A 19003-nucleotide genomic window follows, 5' to 3' on the forward strand; every position below is an offset into this window, starting at 1 on the left:
ATAAAACATTACCCAGCATTTTTATTTTTTAAAATGGCTAATAAGTCTTGAGACATGTATTCCTATTCTGTTTTCTATTTATTTTCAAAAATCAGAGATTAATCTCAAGCCTTTTACTGAACAGTAATTTGAAAAGCATCCATATGCTTGGCACGTGCTGTTAACAACAGATCCCAGCAGACTAAGTTGATTTGAAAGTTTGCTACAAGAACCTTTTTAGGTTTGTAATATGTCCCTAAAAAACAGTCTACCTTCAGACACAGAGGTCATGATTAGCATCCATGAACAACGGCACCACTTAAAAAGCAATCCTCTTTGTGAACAGGATCAAAACAGGCTCTTATAAATAAACACGCACGTATAAATAAAGTTGCCTCTCAGGGCACCTGGGTGGCTCAGCTGGTTAAGCGACTGATTCATGACTTTGGTTCAGGTCATGATCGCTGGGTTTTGGGATCAAGCCCCAAGTCAGGCTCTGTGCTCAGCAGGGAGTCTGCTTGAGATTCTTTCCCTCTGCCCCTCGCCCACGCTCACACATTCGTGCACGCACTCTCTCCCTCCCTCTCTAAAGTAAGCAAATAATTCTTAAAAAAAAATAAAGTTGGCTCCATTGTGAGTGGTGTTATAGGAGGCTCCGATATATACAGGGCACATGTTTTTTTAAAGAAACGAGTAAAGGAATAAAGTCCACGTACCTCTAGTTTTTCACTGAACTCCTCTGTATAGGGAATAAACCTGCTGTCTGTGTCCCCTTTGTAAAACCAAGTACAGCGTCTCACTTCAGCAGGCTCCTCCTCCCAGTACACAGCCTTCCTCACTCGGTCATAGAGATACACGTCATAGCGCCCTCCATCCGTGCCTAGAACCACGCTCTCAGGGTCTGGCTGGACTGGAGCACAAAATCCACATTTTACCCGACAGTAACAAGGCATGTTTAAAAGTAATAAATAACGAATATGGTGACTGGCTGATCCTAAAAGACAAAGAACTAAGTTCATTTTTGTTTAAAAATAGAATTTTAAGATTAATTTGTCCTGCTCAAAATCAGGACTCTTCTTAAGTGAAGAAAAAATAGCCAGAGCAAAGTTTTAAAACATGATCATTTAAGGGGCTCCTGGGTGGCTCAGTCGGTTAAACGTCTGCCTTCGACTCAGGTCAGGACCCCAGGGTCCCAGGATTGAGTCCCGCACTGGGCTCCTTGGTTCCGCCCTCTCCCTCTGCCCCTCCCCCCTGCTCGTGTGCATGCACTAGCACTCTCTTCTCTAATAAATAAAATCTTAAAAAAAGAATGACCATTTTTTAAAAAAATCATAAAATAATTCAAATAACTGCTGGGTTTTCTTTTTTTAATAAAAGCAGCAATGCTCCATAAAGTATATTTCTAGGGAGTATTAACAAGTGATTTTTAAGTCCCATGATGAAATATCATCAGGATAGGGACACCTGGGTGGCTCCATCGGTGAAGTATCTGCCTTCGGCTCAGGTCATGATCCCAGAATCCTGGGATCAAGTCCCGAATCAGGCTCCCTGCTCAACAGGGAATCTGCTTCTCCCTCTGCCCTCTCCCCTGCTTGTGCTCTCTCTCTTGCTTGCTCTTTCTTTCTCTCTCAGTAAATAAAGTCTTAAAAAAAAAAATCATAAACACAAACACATATTTCCATACTCCAATTCTCAGAGCCTTAAGACACTACAGTGCACTATCTCAAAAGGTGAATGGGATTAAATCACTTCCAAAACTCACCTGACCACAGAACACTTTTCAGAGCATCTTCGGGAACAAGAGTTCCAAAGAAGATGTTTTATAAATGCCCATTAGCTACAAATGAATAAGGGAAATAGAAAAATTGACACCCACATTATATGAACTACTCTATTTCTCTAACTTAAAACACCTTTAAGCAAAGAAGAAAATTATTAAAACATTTCTTTAAAAACCTTGCTCAAATAACTCAGGACTCAAGTTAATATCACTGTTTTAAGGTACAGAGTCTGGTGGGGGTCTACAAGGACTAAGAAAGCTGACATTCACAAAAAGTAATAAGCCATGGATAAATACTCTTTATTTCTTCTCTTCCTAAAATCAGATACAAATGATGCATGATCAGTACTTACCTGAATTATAGATTTCTTCAAGATTCAAAGAGTCAAACATACTGAAAGGCATCCATAGTTGTTTGTATTCTACCTCCTTGCAGTAAAACCAGTGGGGCTGAACAGGTTCGTATTGGTTTTGAAGCAGAAAAGGAGGTGGCGCTTGCACAGAGGGACCTGCAGGTCTAGCGAGGGCCTGCTGTTGCGTTGGAGGGGTCGACCCTGATGGCACTGAAGGAGGCATCTGGAGGACACAAAAAAGTTAGAGGACTATGATGCTTGTCCGAAAAAACAATTCCATGTATGCCTCAGATCCAAAGTGACATTAGTAATGATCGTCCTACATGTATTTCTAGACAACTGGTTAGTCTAATAACTAGGCCTTAAAGCAACGAAAATTTTTTTAAAAATCTCACAAAATCCAACATTAGTTTTAAAAGTAAACTGGGGGGCGCCTGGGTGGCACAGTGGTTAATCGTCTGCCTTCGGCTCAGGGCGTGGTCCCGGCGTTCTGGGATCGAGCCCATCAGGCTCTTCCGCTATGGGCCTGCTTCTTCCTCTCCCACTCCCCCTGCTTGTGTTCCCTCTCTCACTGGCTGTTTCTCTCTCTTTCAAATAAATAAATAAAATCTTAAAAAAATAAATAAATAAATAAAATAAAAGTAAACTGGGCTTCTGTAAACTCATGGCAAAATAAACTAGCACCTCCACAGAAATCAATCTAGCAGTATGTCTTCTATGATTTAGTTAATCTTTATAACTTGCACATTCCTTGACCTGGCCATTCCATTTCTAAGAACTCATCCTAAAGATGTAATTAAGAAACAAGTAAAAATTTACCTACAAAGATGTATACAAAAGGTCATTTATAATAGGCAGTCAATGGACACAATCTAAATGTCCAACAGAGACCTGATTAAATAAATTATGTTACTTAAATGCTGGAATTCTCTAGAGCCATTAAAAATGTTTTAGAAAAAATCTTAACATCTAAAAAATGTTCGCAGAAATATGTTTGTCTAGAAAAAAATATAACAAAGACATATAACAAAATGAAAACAGCTGTTACCAAGGGGCGATTTTTAATCGTTTGACTATTCTGCATTTTTCATATTTTCTGTAATGGAAATACTTTTAAAATCAGAATACAATTATTTTAAAAATTTTTTTTAATATTTTATTTATTTATTCGACAGAGATAGAGACAGCCAGCGAAAGAGGGAACACAAGCAGGGGGAGTGGGAGAGGAAGAAGCAGGCTCCTAGTGGAGGAGCCTGATGTGGGGCTCGATCCCGCAACGCCGGGATCACGCCCTGAGCCGAAGGCAGCCGCTTAACCGCTGTGCCACCTAGGCGCCCCTATTTTAAAATTTTTTAATCGAAAATAGTTTTGGAATGTATCAACGTTAAAGTTACCACAGTGTTAACTGTACTGTGGTTATGTGAAAGAACTTTCTTATTCTTAGGAAATATGCACAAGGGAACGCCTAGGTGGTTCAGTTGGTTAAGCGTCTGCCTTCGGCTCAGGTCATGATCCAGAGTCCTGGGATCAAGCCCCACATCAGTCTCCCTGCTCAGCAGGGAGTCTGCTTCTCCCTCTGCCTCTCCCTGCCCACACCACCTGGCTTGTGCTCTCTCTCTTGCTCACTCTCTCTCTCAAGTAAATAAATAAAATCTAAGAAAAAAAAAAAAAAGGAAATATGCAGGAAAATATTTAGGAGTGAAGAGTGATCATGTATTCAACTGACCAAGTGTTTCCCAAAACAACTGCACACATACATGGTGAGAACAGGAGAGAGGATGCACACGTGTGCAAGTGACAGAACACGAAGGGTAAGATGTTAATGATGGATAAATATGGGTTAAGGGTACTGGAGTGTTGTTTTTGCAACTTTCTTTTTTTTTTTTTTTTAAGCGGGCTCCACGCCCAGCAGAGAGCCCAGTGGCAGGCTCGAACTCACGACGCTGAGATCAAGACCTTAGCTGAGATCAAGAGTTGGACGCTTAACTAACTAAGCCACCCAGGCACCCCTGCAATTTTAAGTCTGAAATTACCACTTTAAAAATTCTTAATTAGAAACTTTCCAAAAATTTAATTGGCAAACTAGTATGTTAACTGTACTGCACACTGTGATTCTGGTTGCCGTCAAGTATGCTGAAATCTAACGTTATCGAGAGTTTGTATGTTGACAGGATTTAAATTAAACAATAAAACAGAGCCCATTCTCTATCCCTAAGAAAGAAGTGAGGTTATACTCTGACTATAATACCACTATCCCTACCACACTGGCTGGGGTTCTTAATTCTTCCTTTTAATAATTTCCCTTTTTTTTGATTCAGCTGATTTCCCCATGGAAGTCAGCTGAACAACTGGCTGGGAAAAGAGCAGAAGGGAATTTCATAAAATGTTGTTCCATCACCCTCCTGAAACAGGGTTTGACTGTCTAGACCCAAACTTCATAATGTCAATAAATTATTGGAGTAATCAATTTTAGTCCCTGTAATTGAATGTTTTGATTGAATAGGATAATTAAAAAATGAGAAGCTGGCAGTCTGTTAATAATTGCCTCAACTCTCACATATCCCCAGGTGACATTTATTATTGATATCTTACACTAAAATATGGAAACATTGACATATAGTTAACTCGTTAAACTCAAGTACTACTTCCATAAACTGATAATATAAACTAATAGATGAACCATTTGGTGAGCTACCTTTGAAAGAATGTTTACTTCAAAGCATGTAGCTTACAAAGAATGGCCTTTGAAAATAATTTATCATCACAATGATTATAAAAAGTGCAATGTTTTTAAAAACATAGCCTAAGATGAGAGAGAGAGAGAGAAAATCAGAATGAATAGGTGGATATAAAAACATGTCTCATACCGGTGGCAAAGATCCTCCAGGCATCTGGTACATCTGAACAGGGGGTCCAGGGGGTGGAGGATGGGCGGGATGGCCTGGTGTTTGGCACTGCTGCAGCTGCGGCGGTGCGATATAAGGATTGGCCCTGCTGCTCACAGGGGTATGACGATATGGATTGTGTCCTTGTTGCAGTGTTCCCGGTGGTGGGCTCCCGAAATTGGAAGGAGGGAGACTACTCGGCTGAGAAGGCAGGTAAGTATTCATTCCCATCTGTGAAGAAGGTGGAGCACCATACTGAGCCTTCGAAATGGGCGGTGGACATGCATTCAACACATCTTGGGATCCGGTTGTAAAAGGGAAAGCAGCCGGGGACTTGGAGAACGCTGAGTGTCCAGCTGATGTTGCCACAGTTGTTAACGGTGACTGTCCAATATTTCCAAAAGGATCACTACTGCTTGATACCTGAGAGAAGTAACTGAATGTCTGAGGGGTAGATGTGTGAGCAGAAGTCTGACCGAGGAAGCTGTCCTCCTCACCAACATCTGTGGAATCCTCTGAAAAGGAAAAGGAGAGCAAACGGTTTAAAGGATGGTCTACTGCTCTGCAGACAGGATCCTATGCGGCAGATCTATCGATTGTACCTCTTGTTTTGTTGTTGTTTCTGCATTACAGAAAAAATGATGAAAACCTTTTTCTTTTTTCTTTGAAATGAAAAACCAGAAAATATGAATAAGAAACAACAAAAGGAGGGGAAAATTGGAATTCATTCATAAGCCCACCTCCCAGAGACAATCACTGTTAACATTTTGGTACACAACCTTTTAATTTTTTTAATATAAATAGCTAAGTATTTATTTTGTAAATATATATAGATTACACCTGGGACCCCTGAGTGGCTCAGTTGTTAAGCCTCTGCCTTCCGCCCAGGGCGTGATCCCAGGGTTCTGGGATCGAGCCCCGCATCGGGCTCCCTGCTCCACGGAGCCTGCTTCTTCCTCTCCCACTCCCCCTGCTTGCGTTCCCTCTCTCACTGGCTGTGTCTCTGTCAGATAAACAAATAAAATCTTAAAAAAAAAAAAAAGTATATATATTTACATATATAATTACACCTATTTGTATAAGGATGTTTTCAAAAATAGAAACAAAATTTGTACCTACTATTTTTATATCTCATTTTGAATTTTTTCCTGGTAAAAAATAATTCAAATATTATTCCACTACCAAATTACACATAATTTTATTTCTACAGTAATAAGAAACTTAAGTACAGATATGACTCTGTTGACAAGAAGGGGTGTGTCAGGGCTCTTACCTACAAAGCATTCATTGTACAAATGAACATGTGGTATTTGTATTCCCAAGGCAAAGTAGGTCAACCATTAATTGCCATCCCTAAAATCACATAGTATCACATCCAGATAACTAGTCATTAGAGAATGTCAAATCATGAGAAAAATCATTTTCTAACCAAAGGAAGTTCTCTTCACTTCCCCTTGCCAAAATGATCTTCACTGCAGGTATTATCAACCCCAGGTATTATTTTCTCTTCTGAGACCAACTGTACAATAAAAGCATGTTCCCTGGGACGCCTGGGTGGCTCAGTTGGTTAAGCGTCTGCCTTCAGCTCAGGTCATGATCCCAGGGTCCTGGAATCAAGTCCTGCATTGGGCTCCCTGCTCAGCAGGGAGTCTGCTTCTCCCTCTGCTTCTGCCTGCTGCTCCCCCTGCTTGTGTGTGCTCTCTCTCTCTCTGACAACTAAATAAATTAAATCTTAATAAAAAAAAAAAAAGAACAAAAGAAAGAAAGAAAAAAGCATGTTCCCTCTACACAGCTTCAGAAGTTCAGCCTACTCTTCCTTACTAAGATTTTATAAACCCTTAGCTTGTAGAAACTTTCCTCTCCCTAATCTTTTCCTTCTCCAGTCTCGTTCCCTCTTATCTCCTTCTGCTGGAGGCTTGGAGCCCAACAGAGAACCCACACCCAGCAGACAGCACGCTGTGATCCTTGCCCCTGAGTGGCCTTCAAGCTCCAGGATCCTTCTCGACCTCTGCTGAAGGAGGCCCCTGCGCTCACAGAGAGTCTGGCTTGAGCTTCTAGGTTGCTCCCATTATATTTCTCACACATCAGTTTAAGATACTCCACTATTCAAAATACTCCTCTCAGTTGTTTCTTTGTAACTAAAAATAAAATATCACCTCCTGCACAAAGCCCCTTGTCTGCTGGTTCTATTCTCCTTTTCGGATATATTTCCCATTCCCACTCTCTCTTTTCAGCGGCCTGGACCTCACCTGTCTTGTATTTCTCAGTTCATCTCTCAACAACTAGAAACATAGAATGCGGAAAACCTCTGTGGTATCCTTCGTCCTTTAAGACAACTTGGGATCAACCTGATCCAAGAAACTTTTTTCTGATTAGCGTCAATTGTAAATGAATGCTCATGTCAACGTGAAGCCAGCTCACCTCAGGGGCACTTTCTAATTACACATGGACACATTTGGTAAAGACACCCACAACTTTAATGAGCACTCGTACACTTGTGACACTCCCAACTGTGTCTCAAACCGAGACTGTTCTCATGTGTTCCAGAACCTATTACCCAACTGCTTCCTCAACGCTTTTGGCAGACTCAGCCACATACACCTCAAATTCAGTAAGCCTGAAAATGCATTTATCACCTTAACAGTCTCCCTTCACGTGCTCCTTTTACTACACTACACTAGCTCGGCAGATGTTTGTCAACATCCATCCAGACACTCAAATCAAAGCATCATCTCTTAGACTTCCCCCCGCCCCCGTCATTTCTCAATCCCTTCATTTAATCATTCAGATACTCATTCAAGAGGGGCACCTGCGTGGCACAGCGGTTAAGCGTCTGCCTTCGGCTCAGGGCGTGATCCCGGCGTTATGAGATCGAGGCCCACATCAGGCTCCTCTGCTATGAGCCTGCTTCTTCCTCTCCTACTCACCCTGCTTGTGTTCCCTCTCTCGCTGGCTGTCTCTCTCTCTGTCAAATAAATAAATAAAAGCTTTAAAAGAAAAAAAAAAACATGTACACAGTATCCATTATACGCCAGTTAGGGAGCTAGGTCTTTGGGCTAAAACTGAATGAAGAGAAGTGTGCTGACAGAGCTGACAGTATGGCCTCCAGTGAGTCCCTAAGTCACAACAATTTATAAACGAAAAAAATCTCTCACCTCTCATCCCTGCTTTTCATACCCAATGTGGCTGGGTAGGGCTAGAGTGCCATCCACTCGTACCTGACTCCCAGTGGCCTCCAGATTGACCGCTCTTGCTATGGTCAGCTTTCCTCTGATGCAATTTCAGAAAACTCCAGTCTTTCTGAAACATGCCTCTAATTTCACTGCCTTGTTAATTTAAAATGCTTCAAAGCTCTCTCATACGCTATAGGATGAACTACAAACTCCTCAGTACAGTATAGGAGATGTGAGGCCCTTCTAGTAGTACCACCTGAGCCACTCCTCTAGCACACACTCTAACAATAGCCACAGACGTCAAGAAGCCCACAGTCCAAACAAAGAGGCAGATATGTTGACTTCACAAACATTTCTATAATACTAGGTGCCAGAAACTACACTCAGTGCCTTACAAAAATCAATTCGCTTCTCCTTACAGCCTTATGAGGCTGTACAAATATGGGAAGTGAAGCACAAAGAGGTAAAGTAACATGACTGAGGTCATACAGCAAGTTACTGGCAGAGCCGGGGCTGGAACACAGTCTGTGCCCCTAAATGCCATGCTCTGGGTTATGCCACGCAATCATTAAAAAGCAATACCCCTAAATAGTAATAAAGAAATGAAAGAGCTAGGGTGAGCATAGGAGTGGGGGGCAAGGAGAACAAGAAAAAGCTTCTTAGACAAAGTGAAGCACTGTCTTGAAAGAGGAGTACTGCATTCTGTACCTCTACTTTCCAAATACTTCATGTCTACCCCAGGAAGGAAATCTGTCTCTCCTAGGAGATATCCTAGTTGAGAAGCACTACATTTTTTGCATTCCCTAGCACACTAATAGGTGTTCAACAAAAATCTGGGTAATGTCAGCGTCAGTGTGGAGCGCCCAGCCCTCGGAGCAGAGGGCTCCTTGGACGAAGAGCAAGTCTCCTGATCTGGCCCCTGCTTCCGATATCTCAAAGCCCCCGAGCCACTCAAACCTGGCCACTGATGGCCCTGGCAAGCTACCCAGAGAGTCGGATCGACACAGAAGGAAAACCTCCCATCCGACCCTCGTCGCCTCACGCCCCCTTCCCGCCTCCCCACACACACTCGTCCCTCCGGACCCCCCCCCCCCACTACCTCCGGGCAAGAGCAAGGAGGCCGAGGCAGCGGCGGCTTGGGTGACTGGGATGAAGGGCACGTTGAAGCTGAATTCCGTGGCCGAGGAGGAAAAGAGTAAGTTGGTGCCCGATGAGGAGGTGTTGGCGGCACCGCCGCCACCGTTAGGTTTCCTCTCGGCCATGGCTGAGGCCCACCGTCCGTTACACGTCTCCTGGCAGCCGGTGCAGCACCACCGGCCGGAAACCGGTCACACTCGGGGCCAACACACTTCCGCACTTGCGCACAAGGCCCGGAACTCCGGGAGGCTGGTCAGCCGCTTTCCCTTTGCCCTGGAAAGCGCCGCCAGAAACCAACATGGCGGCGCTGGCTTCAAGGCCGAGTCCTAGCACGTGACACTCCCGGGTGGTGCCGGGGCCGAGGCTGCGGCTGGAGCGTGGGAGTGGCCGCGCGGCCGGTTCTGAATCTAGACACTAGCTCACGCTGAGGGGTCACCGATTGCGGGGGGCGCTGTGGGCTTCTTAAAAGTAGGAACAGAAGAGTGTAACTGGCAAAGATTTTGAAGAAACAGCGGAAGTCTGCAAGAGCCGACAGCAGAGTGCTACCCACACTGAGAGAGAAGAGGTGTGTGAGCCATTTGTAGCCGAAGCTGAGCCCAGTTCACCCACGCTCGCACTCACATCCCCCGCCCACATGTCTTTCTGGACTGAACTGAACTCTTTTGTTGGCCCAGAAATAGAAATGGCAAAACTTTTGAAGTTTTTAAGCCATGTTTAAAAGAGGATCCAGGGAATTAAAATTTAGAGGTGCTACTTTTAAAATAGCTTTCTGTATCTGTCTGCAGTAATCTGATTAGTTGAATCCCAAAATGCACTGTGGATGATTTGGATGTAATTGTCATCTTTCATGTAGTTAGATATTATGAAATAAAAAATAACAGATAAGTCGCTTTTTGGAGTGTGGGAGAGGAAGACAGAGCCTGAAAGAAGCTTTGAAATAATGAAACTCCTCCCCCGTAGCTGTTCACACGCCTGTATAGAACCTGTTTAATTAATTCAGTAACTATTAAGTGTGCTTACTGTCAGAGATAAATAAAGACAGACACTGGCTATAGCGGTAAGGATAGATTTTACTCAGTAACAGCTATTACAACAGGAAGGAAGGTACATGATGAACTGAACCGAACTTCCCCAAAACAAAAGGCTGGAGACTTTTGAAAGACTAGAGTGCTACAGGAAAAGCATTGAGAGGTGCCAAGGGGTGTTGTTCCATGTGACTGTGCCACCTGGGCTTGTTAATTGGCATTTATCTGGAGAGAAACAAACTTCTCATATGTTTCTGACAGGCAGTTGTACAAGTTAGAGCAATACACCACCAGACTGGGAGAAGATGGGCCTTGAGACGATAGTGCTTTGTGGCAGATTTGCATCTCAAAATTATAAAGGATTTATAATTGCAAGTTTTCTAAAATAACTGCACTGAAAGGGAGCTCAGGGGCCTATATGCCTAGCACCAAGTTTTGGCTGGAACAAACAGTAAATTCTTCTGGCAGTGTTTAGCTTTCTCAGGGCAGGCATTTTAAGGAGGACTGGGGTCATTCTAGGGACATGACCTTAAACTGCTAGAATTTGGTCAAGGAGAGAATCTTTGTCATTTCTATGGGGTGGGAAGACAATATACTAAACACTGAGGGTGCAGTGGTGTATAAGACACAAGACCCTTACTTCTTAGAGCTTATAGTTTGGTCAGGAAGACAACTAAACACATACTGACACTAAACTATAGTGTGATGAAAGTTGTAATGTAGAAATTCCCAGAATGTGTCATGTGGGGTATTGACACCATCGGGGGAGGGAGGTCTAACCCTTCTGTGGGGAAAGATAGCAAGTATTTAGACCAATCAGACCATCAACAAAGGACCTGCATAGTGTTGAGTGACATGAAAAGCTTCCTTGAGGAAAAATTAAAGTCGAGACCTGAAAGACAATGAGGAGAAGTTAATTGGGAAAATTTGGTGGGGAGGTTTTGGAGGAAACGGTAAGATATCATTTCAGTAAAGTCGCAGTAGGTAGGGATACCCTGAGATGCCACGTTTGGGTGTGAAGAGACACATGGATTAGAGTCTGGCTGGAGCCCATTGAGTACCTGGGAGAAAGTTGGAAGATAAGAATGAAAAGCTCAGCAAGGTCAGATGATGCCAGGTCTTACAAGTTAAGAGCAAAAGGGAGTCAACAAGGGTTGAAAGGAGGGTGAAGAAATAACATTTGCTCTGTAGAAAGTCCACTCTGACTTCAGTGTAATAAAATAGATAAGGAAAGAGCAAGCTGGAAGTAGGAAGAGCAGTTGGCAGGCTGCTACAGCAGACCAGGCAAGCAGGGATGGTGGCTCAAATTAGAACAATTGCAGTAGGAATGAACAGAAATAGAAGTTACTTCTGGGGAAAGATGCCAGATTGAAGAGAAGTGTCTTCATTTTCTTCCTGCTGAAGCCCTGTTGAAAACACAAATAGGTAGGGGCGCCTGGGTGGCTCAGTCAGTTAAGCGTCTGCCTTCGGCTCAGGTCATGATCTTGGGGTCCTGGAATCGAACCCTGCTTTGGGGTCCCTGCTCAGTGGAGAGTGTGCTTCTCCCTCTCCCTCTGCCCCTCCTTGCCTGCTTGTGCTAGCTCTCTTGTGGGCTCTCGCTCTCTCTCAAATAAATAAATAAAATCTTTCCCCAAAAAAACCACTAATAGGTGTGTTTGTTTTTTAAACCAGTAAGGATGAGGAGGATGGGAGAGGATTTGACAGCAACAAGATTTTGCACACACACACAAAATGGACTTGTAGGAGGTGCTTTAACAAACCAGTAATGGGAAAAGTGCAGGCGCAACTTTATTTGCATCATAGGATCCTTTTAAGGTTTAGGGCCTGATAACCTTGGGCATCTCAGGAAGTAGCAGAGAAGCTAGAGAGAGGTCCTGTAAGTAGGAAGATTGGTTAAAACTGTTGAAGAAGTTAGGTCCCTTCCCTCTACTCTGAGTAACTGGACCACTAACCATCCACCTTCTAGAAAAAAAGACTGTAAAGGTTTCCCTTCTGGAGTGGGTAACAGAAGGAACATTAAGCAAATACGTGCTTACTAAATAACCAAATAATCTCTCCCACAAACCCAGCCCAGTTTCTCCACTCAGCTCCAAGAACACGGGCTGCCAGGTCTTCAACTTTTAGGCAGAAGATTAGAAGAATCTTCTTTGGGGCATGTAGAGAGGCTGAAGTCAGGGTTCTCCGGGAAGACAGTCCGGCCAGATTACCTCATACTTGAGCTCGCAATCAACAAACCCTGTTTATATGCTCTGAGCTCCCAATCACCTTGTTAGTCCCCATGATGTGGGAAACAAAGGCAGAAGGAAATGTAGGTAAAATTACATCTCCTTATAACCTGCAGCCCACGGACAAATACTCGAGATAGGCAGATTGTAACATTCCTCCAGGATCCTGAGTCTTCTTTAACATATGAAAGTCCTTTTGCAACTTCCCTTTACCATTACTTCCCCCACCCCAAGGTATACAATCAGCTGCTCCTCACAAGCCCAGGAAAGCAGGCAGCAGCTCTTTCTGCCCACAAGTCCCGTCCCTGTGCTTTAATAAAACCACCATTTTGCTCCGGAGATGTCTCGAGCATTCTTTATTGGCCGTCAGCTCTGGATCCCGCCAATGACAACATTCAAAAAAACTACATCACCCACACTTTATTTTTTCATTTTTATTTTTACTAAGTGTGTCCCAAGCCCAATGTGGGGCTCAAACTCACAACCTCAAGATCAAGAGTTGCATGATCTACTGATTGAGCCAGTCAGGCGCCCCAAGTCCCCACACTTTAAACACAACCACCACATAGTTGAGAAGCTCCTTTAATGTGAAAGAGATCAAAACAAGAAACACACAAAAGGAAGAAGAAATGGCGATTTACAAGGAACAACTCACACAGGAAGAAAAAGATTTACAAAATCTATCGATAATATCCTCAGGGGGGTAAGAAGGTCTGTAACCAAGAAACAAGACCAGGGTGTTATTTTAAAAAGAAATGTTCAGGCAACAAACAAGAAAATCAGTAGAAGGGAGATAAATAATGAGGAAATTTCCCCAAAAGTGGAGTAAAAAGACAAACAGATGGGAGCTAAGGGAGAAACATGAGAAAATTTGAGTGCCAGGCAAGGAAAGCCAATATTAAGAGTTCTGCTAAGAATAGAGACAGAAAAAATGTAGGGGAGGCAATCACCAAAGAAAAAAATGTTTCTTCCCAGAAGTGAAGGATACAAGTTTCCAGATTGAAAGGGTTGAGTACCCAGCACAATAGTTGAAAATAGAACACTGGAGACAAACAGAAGATCCTTAAATGTTCCAGAAGGATAAAAACAGGTCAAATGCCAAGGAATTCAGCTCTCGAAACAATTACCCCCTAAGAACATCTTCTAAGAAAGCAAATGGAGGAGGTTCTCCATCAAAATAAAGGAGTAAACTAAGAAAGTCTTCCTATGTGGGATACAGGAAACACGATGTCCAATACAGGTGTACAGGGGAATGTAAGGTGTTATAACAAAAAGACCCAGAAGTCCAATGGCTCAAACAAAATAAAAGTTCATTTCTCACCCACATAAGAGTACATGTAGGTAACCAGCTTTTCATCTTCAACCTAAGTCTTCCGAGACTGCTCTAGTTCTCGCCAGCCACGGCAGCAGGAAGAGGTCAGAGGGGTTCAGGCACAAACGTCTCATCCTAACAAGTGAGGCTGCCATTGCATGAGATGCTTCTGTTCACATTCCATGAGGGAGAACTTCAACAAAAGGCACTCAGTGCAAGAAGAGGTAGGAAGAGCATCCTCACCTGAGTAGCTACATCCTAACTACAATTCTGTAATTGTTCTGCATGGAGGAAGAAGATTTTAACGGGCACATGACCGTCACCACGATGGTCTGTCCCTCTGGCCACCGAATACCACCCATCTTCCCAAACGTACGTACGACATACTCACCCCCCAAAGCAAGCAACCAGCTGCATCTGGCTTAAAACCCCAGGATCTCTGGGCACAGCTCAGCCTTTTCCATGAGGTCTCATGTGGCTGCTTCCATAAGGCACAAGAGACAGTCGCAGAGCCGAGAGCAGGGTAACTGCCCTGGAGACTCCCACTGTCCCCACAAAAATGATTAAATCCTCCTAGGCAGAAATTAAAAATACTTCCTGCCCTGATAGTGGAGAGTATTTATGATTCATCCTGGCTGCCTCTGGTTCAGGGCTCTGGAATGATTTCCCCAGTCTCCAATCTTCTCTGGCCTGAGCTTTGCCCTTGGGGAGGTTTCTCCTTGTCCAGGGTCTTCCATGGCCATACCTGAAACGGCACGAGGAAGCATGTCCTCTCTGGGAGCTGCACGGCTTTGGTGACTCACCTCCTGCTCCTATGAGTGTGGGGCCTGAGACTCGCTTTAAAGTTTGGCCAGTTGCAGACTTTTTCAGGCCAGGCTCCCGGTGTTTTATTCCCGATAGCTGTGTGTTCTTTACTTCCTTGTCTGACCTGAGCTCCTCAACCTAATAGGCATGGGTGGGAAAGCTACATCCTTGATCTGACCTTTGCCACAAGGCTAGATTCTTTAGTTTGTAGAGCTCTTACTTTTTAATTTTTTAAAATATTTTATTTTATCTATTTGACAGCGAGAGAGAGAGAGAGAGAGAGAGAGAGAGAGCATGCTCACAAGCAGGGGGAGGGGGCAGAAGGAGAGGGAGAAGCAAGCTCCCCAAGCTGGATGTAGGACTCAATCCCAGGACCCTGGTTTCACGACCTGGGCCAAAGGCAGACGCTTAACTTACTGAGCCACCCAGGTGCTCCTACCTGAACAATCTTAAAGGAGCTTTGAAAATGCCTTTGAGCAAGATTCTTCTTCTTCTTCTTCTTCTTTTTTTTTTTTTTAGTTACTTATTTGTCCGAGAGAGAGCACAAGCAGGGGGAGCAGCAGGCAGAGGGAGAAGCGGGATCCCCACTGAGCAAGGGGCCTGTTGTAGGACTCAATCCCATCATGACCTGAGCCAAAGGCAGACGCTTAACTGACTGAACCACCCAGGCGTCCCTTTGAGCAAGATTCTTACCTCCTCTGATCTGAATACTGAAGGCCCTAATTTCTCTTGTGCTGCCTAATGTGGTCACACTGGCCACCTGTGGCTATTGAGCAGAAACGTGGCTGTCTGAACTGAGATGTGCTGTAAGTGTAAAATACACACCAGATTTCAAAAAAAGAATGTAAAATATCTGTTAAAAATCTTCATATTGGGGCACCTGGGTGGCTCAGTTGGTTAAGCGTCTGCCTTCAGCTCAGGTCACAATCTTGGGGTTTTCGGATTGAGCCCCACACGGGGCTCCCTGCTCAGTGGCGAGTCTGCTTCTCCCTCGCCCTCTGCCTCTGTGATCTCTCTCTCTCAAATAAATAAATACTTTACAAAAATCTTCATGTTGATGATTCTAATTATAATAATTTGGATACGTTCAGTTAAATATACTATTAAAATTCATGTTATCTGGGGACACCTGGGTGGCTCAATCGGTTAAGTCTTTGACTTTTGGTTTTGGCTCAGGTCATGATCTCAGGGTCATGAGATCGAGCCCCACTTTTGGGTCTGTGCTCAGCATAGAGTTCGCTTGAGTTTCTCTCCCTCCGCCCCCTCTTTCTCTTTCTCTCTCTCTCCCTCTAAAATAAATAAAATCTTTAAAAAATGTTATGTTTCTTTTTACTTTTTAATCAACTTTATTGAGGTACAATTTACATGATAAAATGCATGAACTATGAGTATACAATTCTCTGAGTTTTGACAAAAATATATATCAGAGTAGAATAATTCCATCACCCTAGACTATTTCCTTGTGTTCCTCTTTTCAGGCAATTCATAACTTTGTAAGTTCTACTCCCAGCCTTACTCAACCACTGATCCACTTTCCACTTTTACATTTGTCTCTTTTTTTGGTGATACCATTTTTTAAAATCTAAATTCAATTAATTACTCAGCATCAGGGAAATACCCATGAAAACCACAATGAGATACCACCTCACACCAGTCAGAATGGCTAAAATTAACAAGTCAGGAAATGACAGACGTTGGTGAGGATGTGGAGAAAGGGGAACCCTTTTACACTGCTGGCAGGAATGCAAGCTGCTACAGCCACTCTAAAAACAATATGGAGGCTCGTCAAGAAGTTAAAAATAGAGCTACCCTACAACCCAGCAATTGCACTACTAGGTATTTTCTCCAAAGATACAAATGTAGTGATCCAAAGGGGCACCTGCACCCCAATATTTATAGCAGCAATGTCCACAATAGCCAAACTATGGAAAGAGCCCAGATGTCCATCGACAGATGAATGGATAAAAAAGATGTGGTATGTATATGCAATGGAATATTATGCAGCCATCAAAATTGAAATCTTGCTGTTTGCAATGATGTGGATGGAACTAGAGGGTATTATGCTAAGCAAAATTAGTCAATCAGAGAAAGACAATTATCATATGATTTCACTGATAAGTGGAATTTAAGAAACAATACAGAGGATCATAGGGGAAGAGAGGAAAGAATAAAACAAGACGAAACCAGAGAGGGAGACAAATCATAAGAGACTCTTAATCATGGGAAACAAATTGAGGGTTGCTGGAGGGGAGGGATTGGAGGGATGGGGTAACTGGATGATGGACATTAAAGAGGGCATGTGACGTAAAGAGCACTGGGTATTACATAAGACTGATGAATCACAGGCCTGTACCTCTGAAACCAATAATACATCATATGTTAATTAATTGAATTTAAATTTAAAAATGTTAAAAAAAATAAATCCAATTAATTAACAGGTAAGGTATTATTGGTTTCAGATATAGAGGTCAGTGGTTCATCAGCCTTATATAATATAATAACCCAATGCTTATTACATCACATGCCCTATTTAATGTCCATCACCTAGTTACCCTATCCCCCCACCCCCACCCCCACATTTATCTTTAGTAAGTTTCATATGAATGGAATCATGTAGTATGTATTCTTCTGTGCTTGGCTTCTTTTGATTAAACAATGTTTTTGAGGTTCATCCATGTCATGTGAATCATAGTTCATTCTTTTTTCCTTGTTAAATAGTGTTTTATTGTATGGCTATATTGTAATTTGTTTACCCATTCATTTGTTGGTGGACATTTGGGTTGTTTCAAGTTTGGTGCTATTGTTATTAAAGCTGCAATGAACATTTATCTAAAAATCTTCATGTGGACGTGTGTTCATTTCACCCAGGAGTAGAATTGCCAGGTCTTATAGTCAAGTATATTTAACTTTGTAAGAAATTGCCACTTTCTTTTTTTTCCCTAAGATTTATTTTATTTATTTATTTTTTATGATTTCATTTATTTATTTGACAGAGTGAGAAAGAGCACAAGCAGGGGGAGCAGCCGGCAGAGGGAAAAGGAGAGGCGGGCTCCTCGCAGAGCAGGGAGCCCAGTGGGGGGCTTGATCCCAGGAATCATGACCTGAGCCGAAATCGAGAGTTGGCAGCTTAACCAACTGAGCCACCCAGGAGCCCCGCCACTTTATTTTCCAAAGTGACTATATCATCTTATTTTCCAACCACTAATGTCTGTACTTGGTGTTGCCAGTATTTTAAATTTTGGCTATTCTAATGAATGTGTAATAGTATCTCACTACAATTTCTTGTTTGTTTTCAATTTTTAATTGAAGTATAGTTGACATATAATATTATGTTAGTTTCAGGTGTAAAACCTAGGGATTTGACAGTTATATACAATTATGAAATGCTTACCACCGTAAGTGTAATTTCCACCTGCCACCATACAAAGTTATCACAATATTATTGACTATATTCCCTATGCTGTTCTTTTCATTCCTGTGACTTCTTTATTTTATAATTAGAAGTTTGTACCTCTTAATATCTCTTAATGTAACTACTAAAAACTTTTGATTTACATATGTGGCTTCCGTGTTATTTCTGAGACTGAACATACAAAAAGTAGCCAGAGCATATTTAACAATAGAACTCTGACCCACAACAGCCGCAGCCACTGGCCTAGAAAAGTCCGGGCTTGATCAATGAGCCCAACTTCCCTATTAGTTGCCCCCACTTACTCCTCAGAAAACAGAGATAGTTAAGAAATCCCTTCTCCCTTTGTGTTCTGAGAAAAGGATAAATGCAAAAGACCAACTTGCTTCTGCACATTCCAACCTAAAACTAAGAACCTAATCACGCAGTCCCACCTAGCCTCAAAGGCAGCTGGGAAATGTAGTCCCTAGTTGGGCAACCAGCCTGAGCCACGCCTCTGAAACTAAGAATTGCAGTTCTCCCCTAGGCAATCTATCTATGGGTATGGAAGAAGGAGGGAACAGATTTTTTTCAAAGTCTCAATGACAACATGAAAGGAAAGAGAATCTTTAGGATAGTGGTGGTAGGAGACCCTAGGAAGACAGTTTTATACCAGAGGTAGAGGGCAAGAAGTTCGGATTGGAACAGGTCAAAGTCTCTGGGAAAGATATCCAAGAAAACGTGTTTAAACACCTAGAGAGGAAATGTAGGCAACTGATGGAAAATGTGCATTATCCATTCAGCAACCATTTACTGAACACCCATGCTATGCCAGGCACTGTTCTAAGTGCTAAGGAATAAAACAGCATATAAATATCAAAATCATCGTTTCAAGGAGCTTACAATCCAGCAGAAATTCTAGTGCAGTTGGGGTTGAGTTAA

General features: G+C 42.7%; 1 protein-coding gene across 4 annotated transcripts in view; it reads right to left on the minus strand.

The window, feature by feature from the left end:
* Positions 1 to 9514, minus strand: part of SEC23IP (SEC23 interacting protein) — a 42438-nt gene extending 32924 nt beyond the window's left edge. For all 4 annotated transcript variants that reach the window (XM_045803285.2, XM_045803284.2, XM_045803281.2 and 1 more), the window contains exons 1-4: positions 9270 to 9514; positions 4980 to 5512; positions 2113 to 2335; positions 696 to 889 (exon numbers count right to left, since the gene is read on the minus strand). In XM_045803285.2, the coding sequence (XP_045659241.2) occupies positions 696 to 889; positions 2113 to 2335; positions 4980 to 5512; positions 9270 to 9432 (1113 nt within the window). In that variant the 5' untranslated portion in view covers positions 9433 to 9514. The remainder of the gene's footprint in view (positions 1 to 695; positions 890 to 2112; positions 2336 to 4979; positions 5513 to 9269) is intronic.
* Between the last annotated feature and the right edge of the window lie 9489 nt (positions 9515 to 19003).

The sequence above is a fragment of the Ursus americanus genome, chromosome 6, assembly GCF_024610735.1.
Source record: "Ursus americanus isolate L20-20 chromosome 6, mUrsAme1.1.p, whole genome shotgun sequence".
NCBI classification, from domain to species: domain Eukaryota; kingdom Metazoa; phylum Chordata; class Mammalia; order Carnivora; family Ursidae; genus Ursus; species Ursus americanus.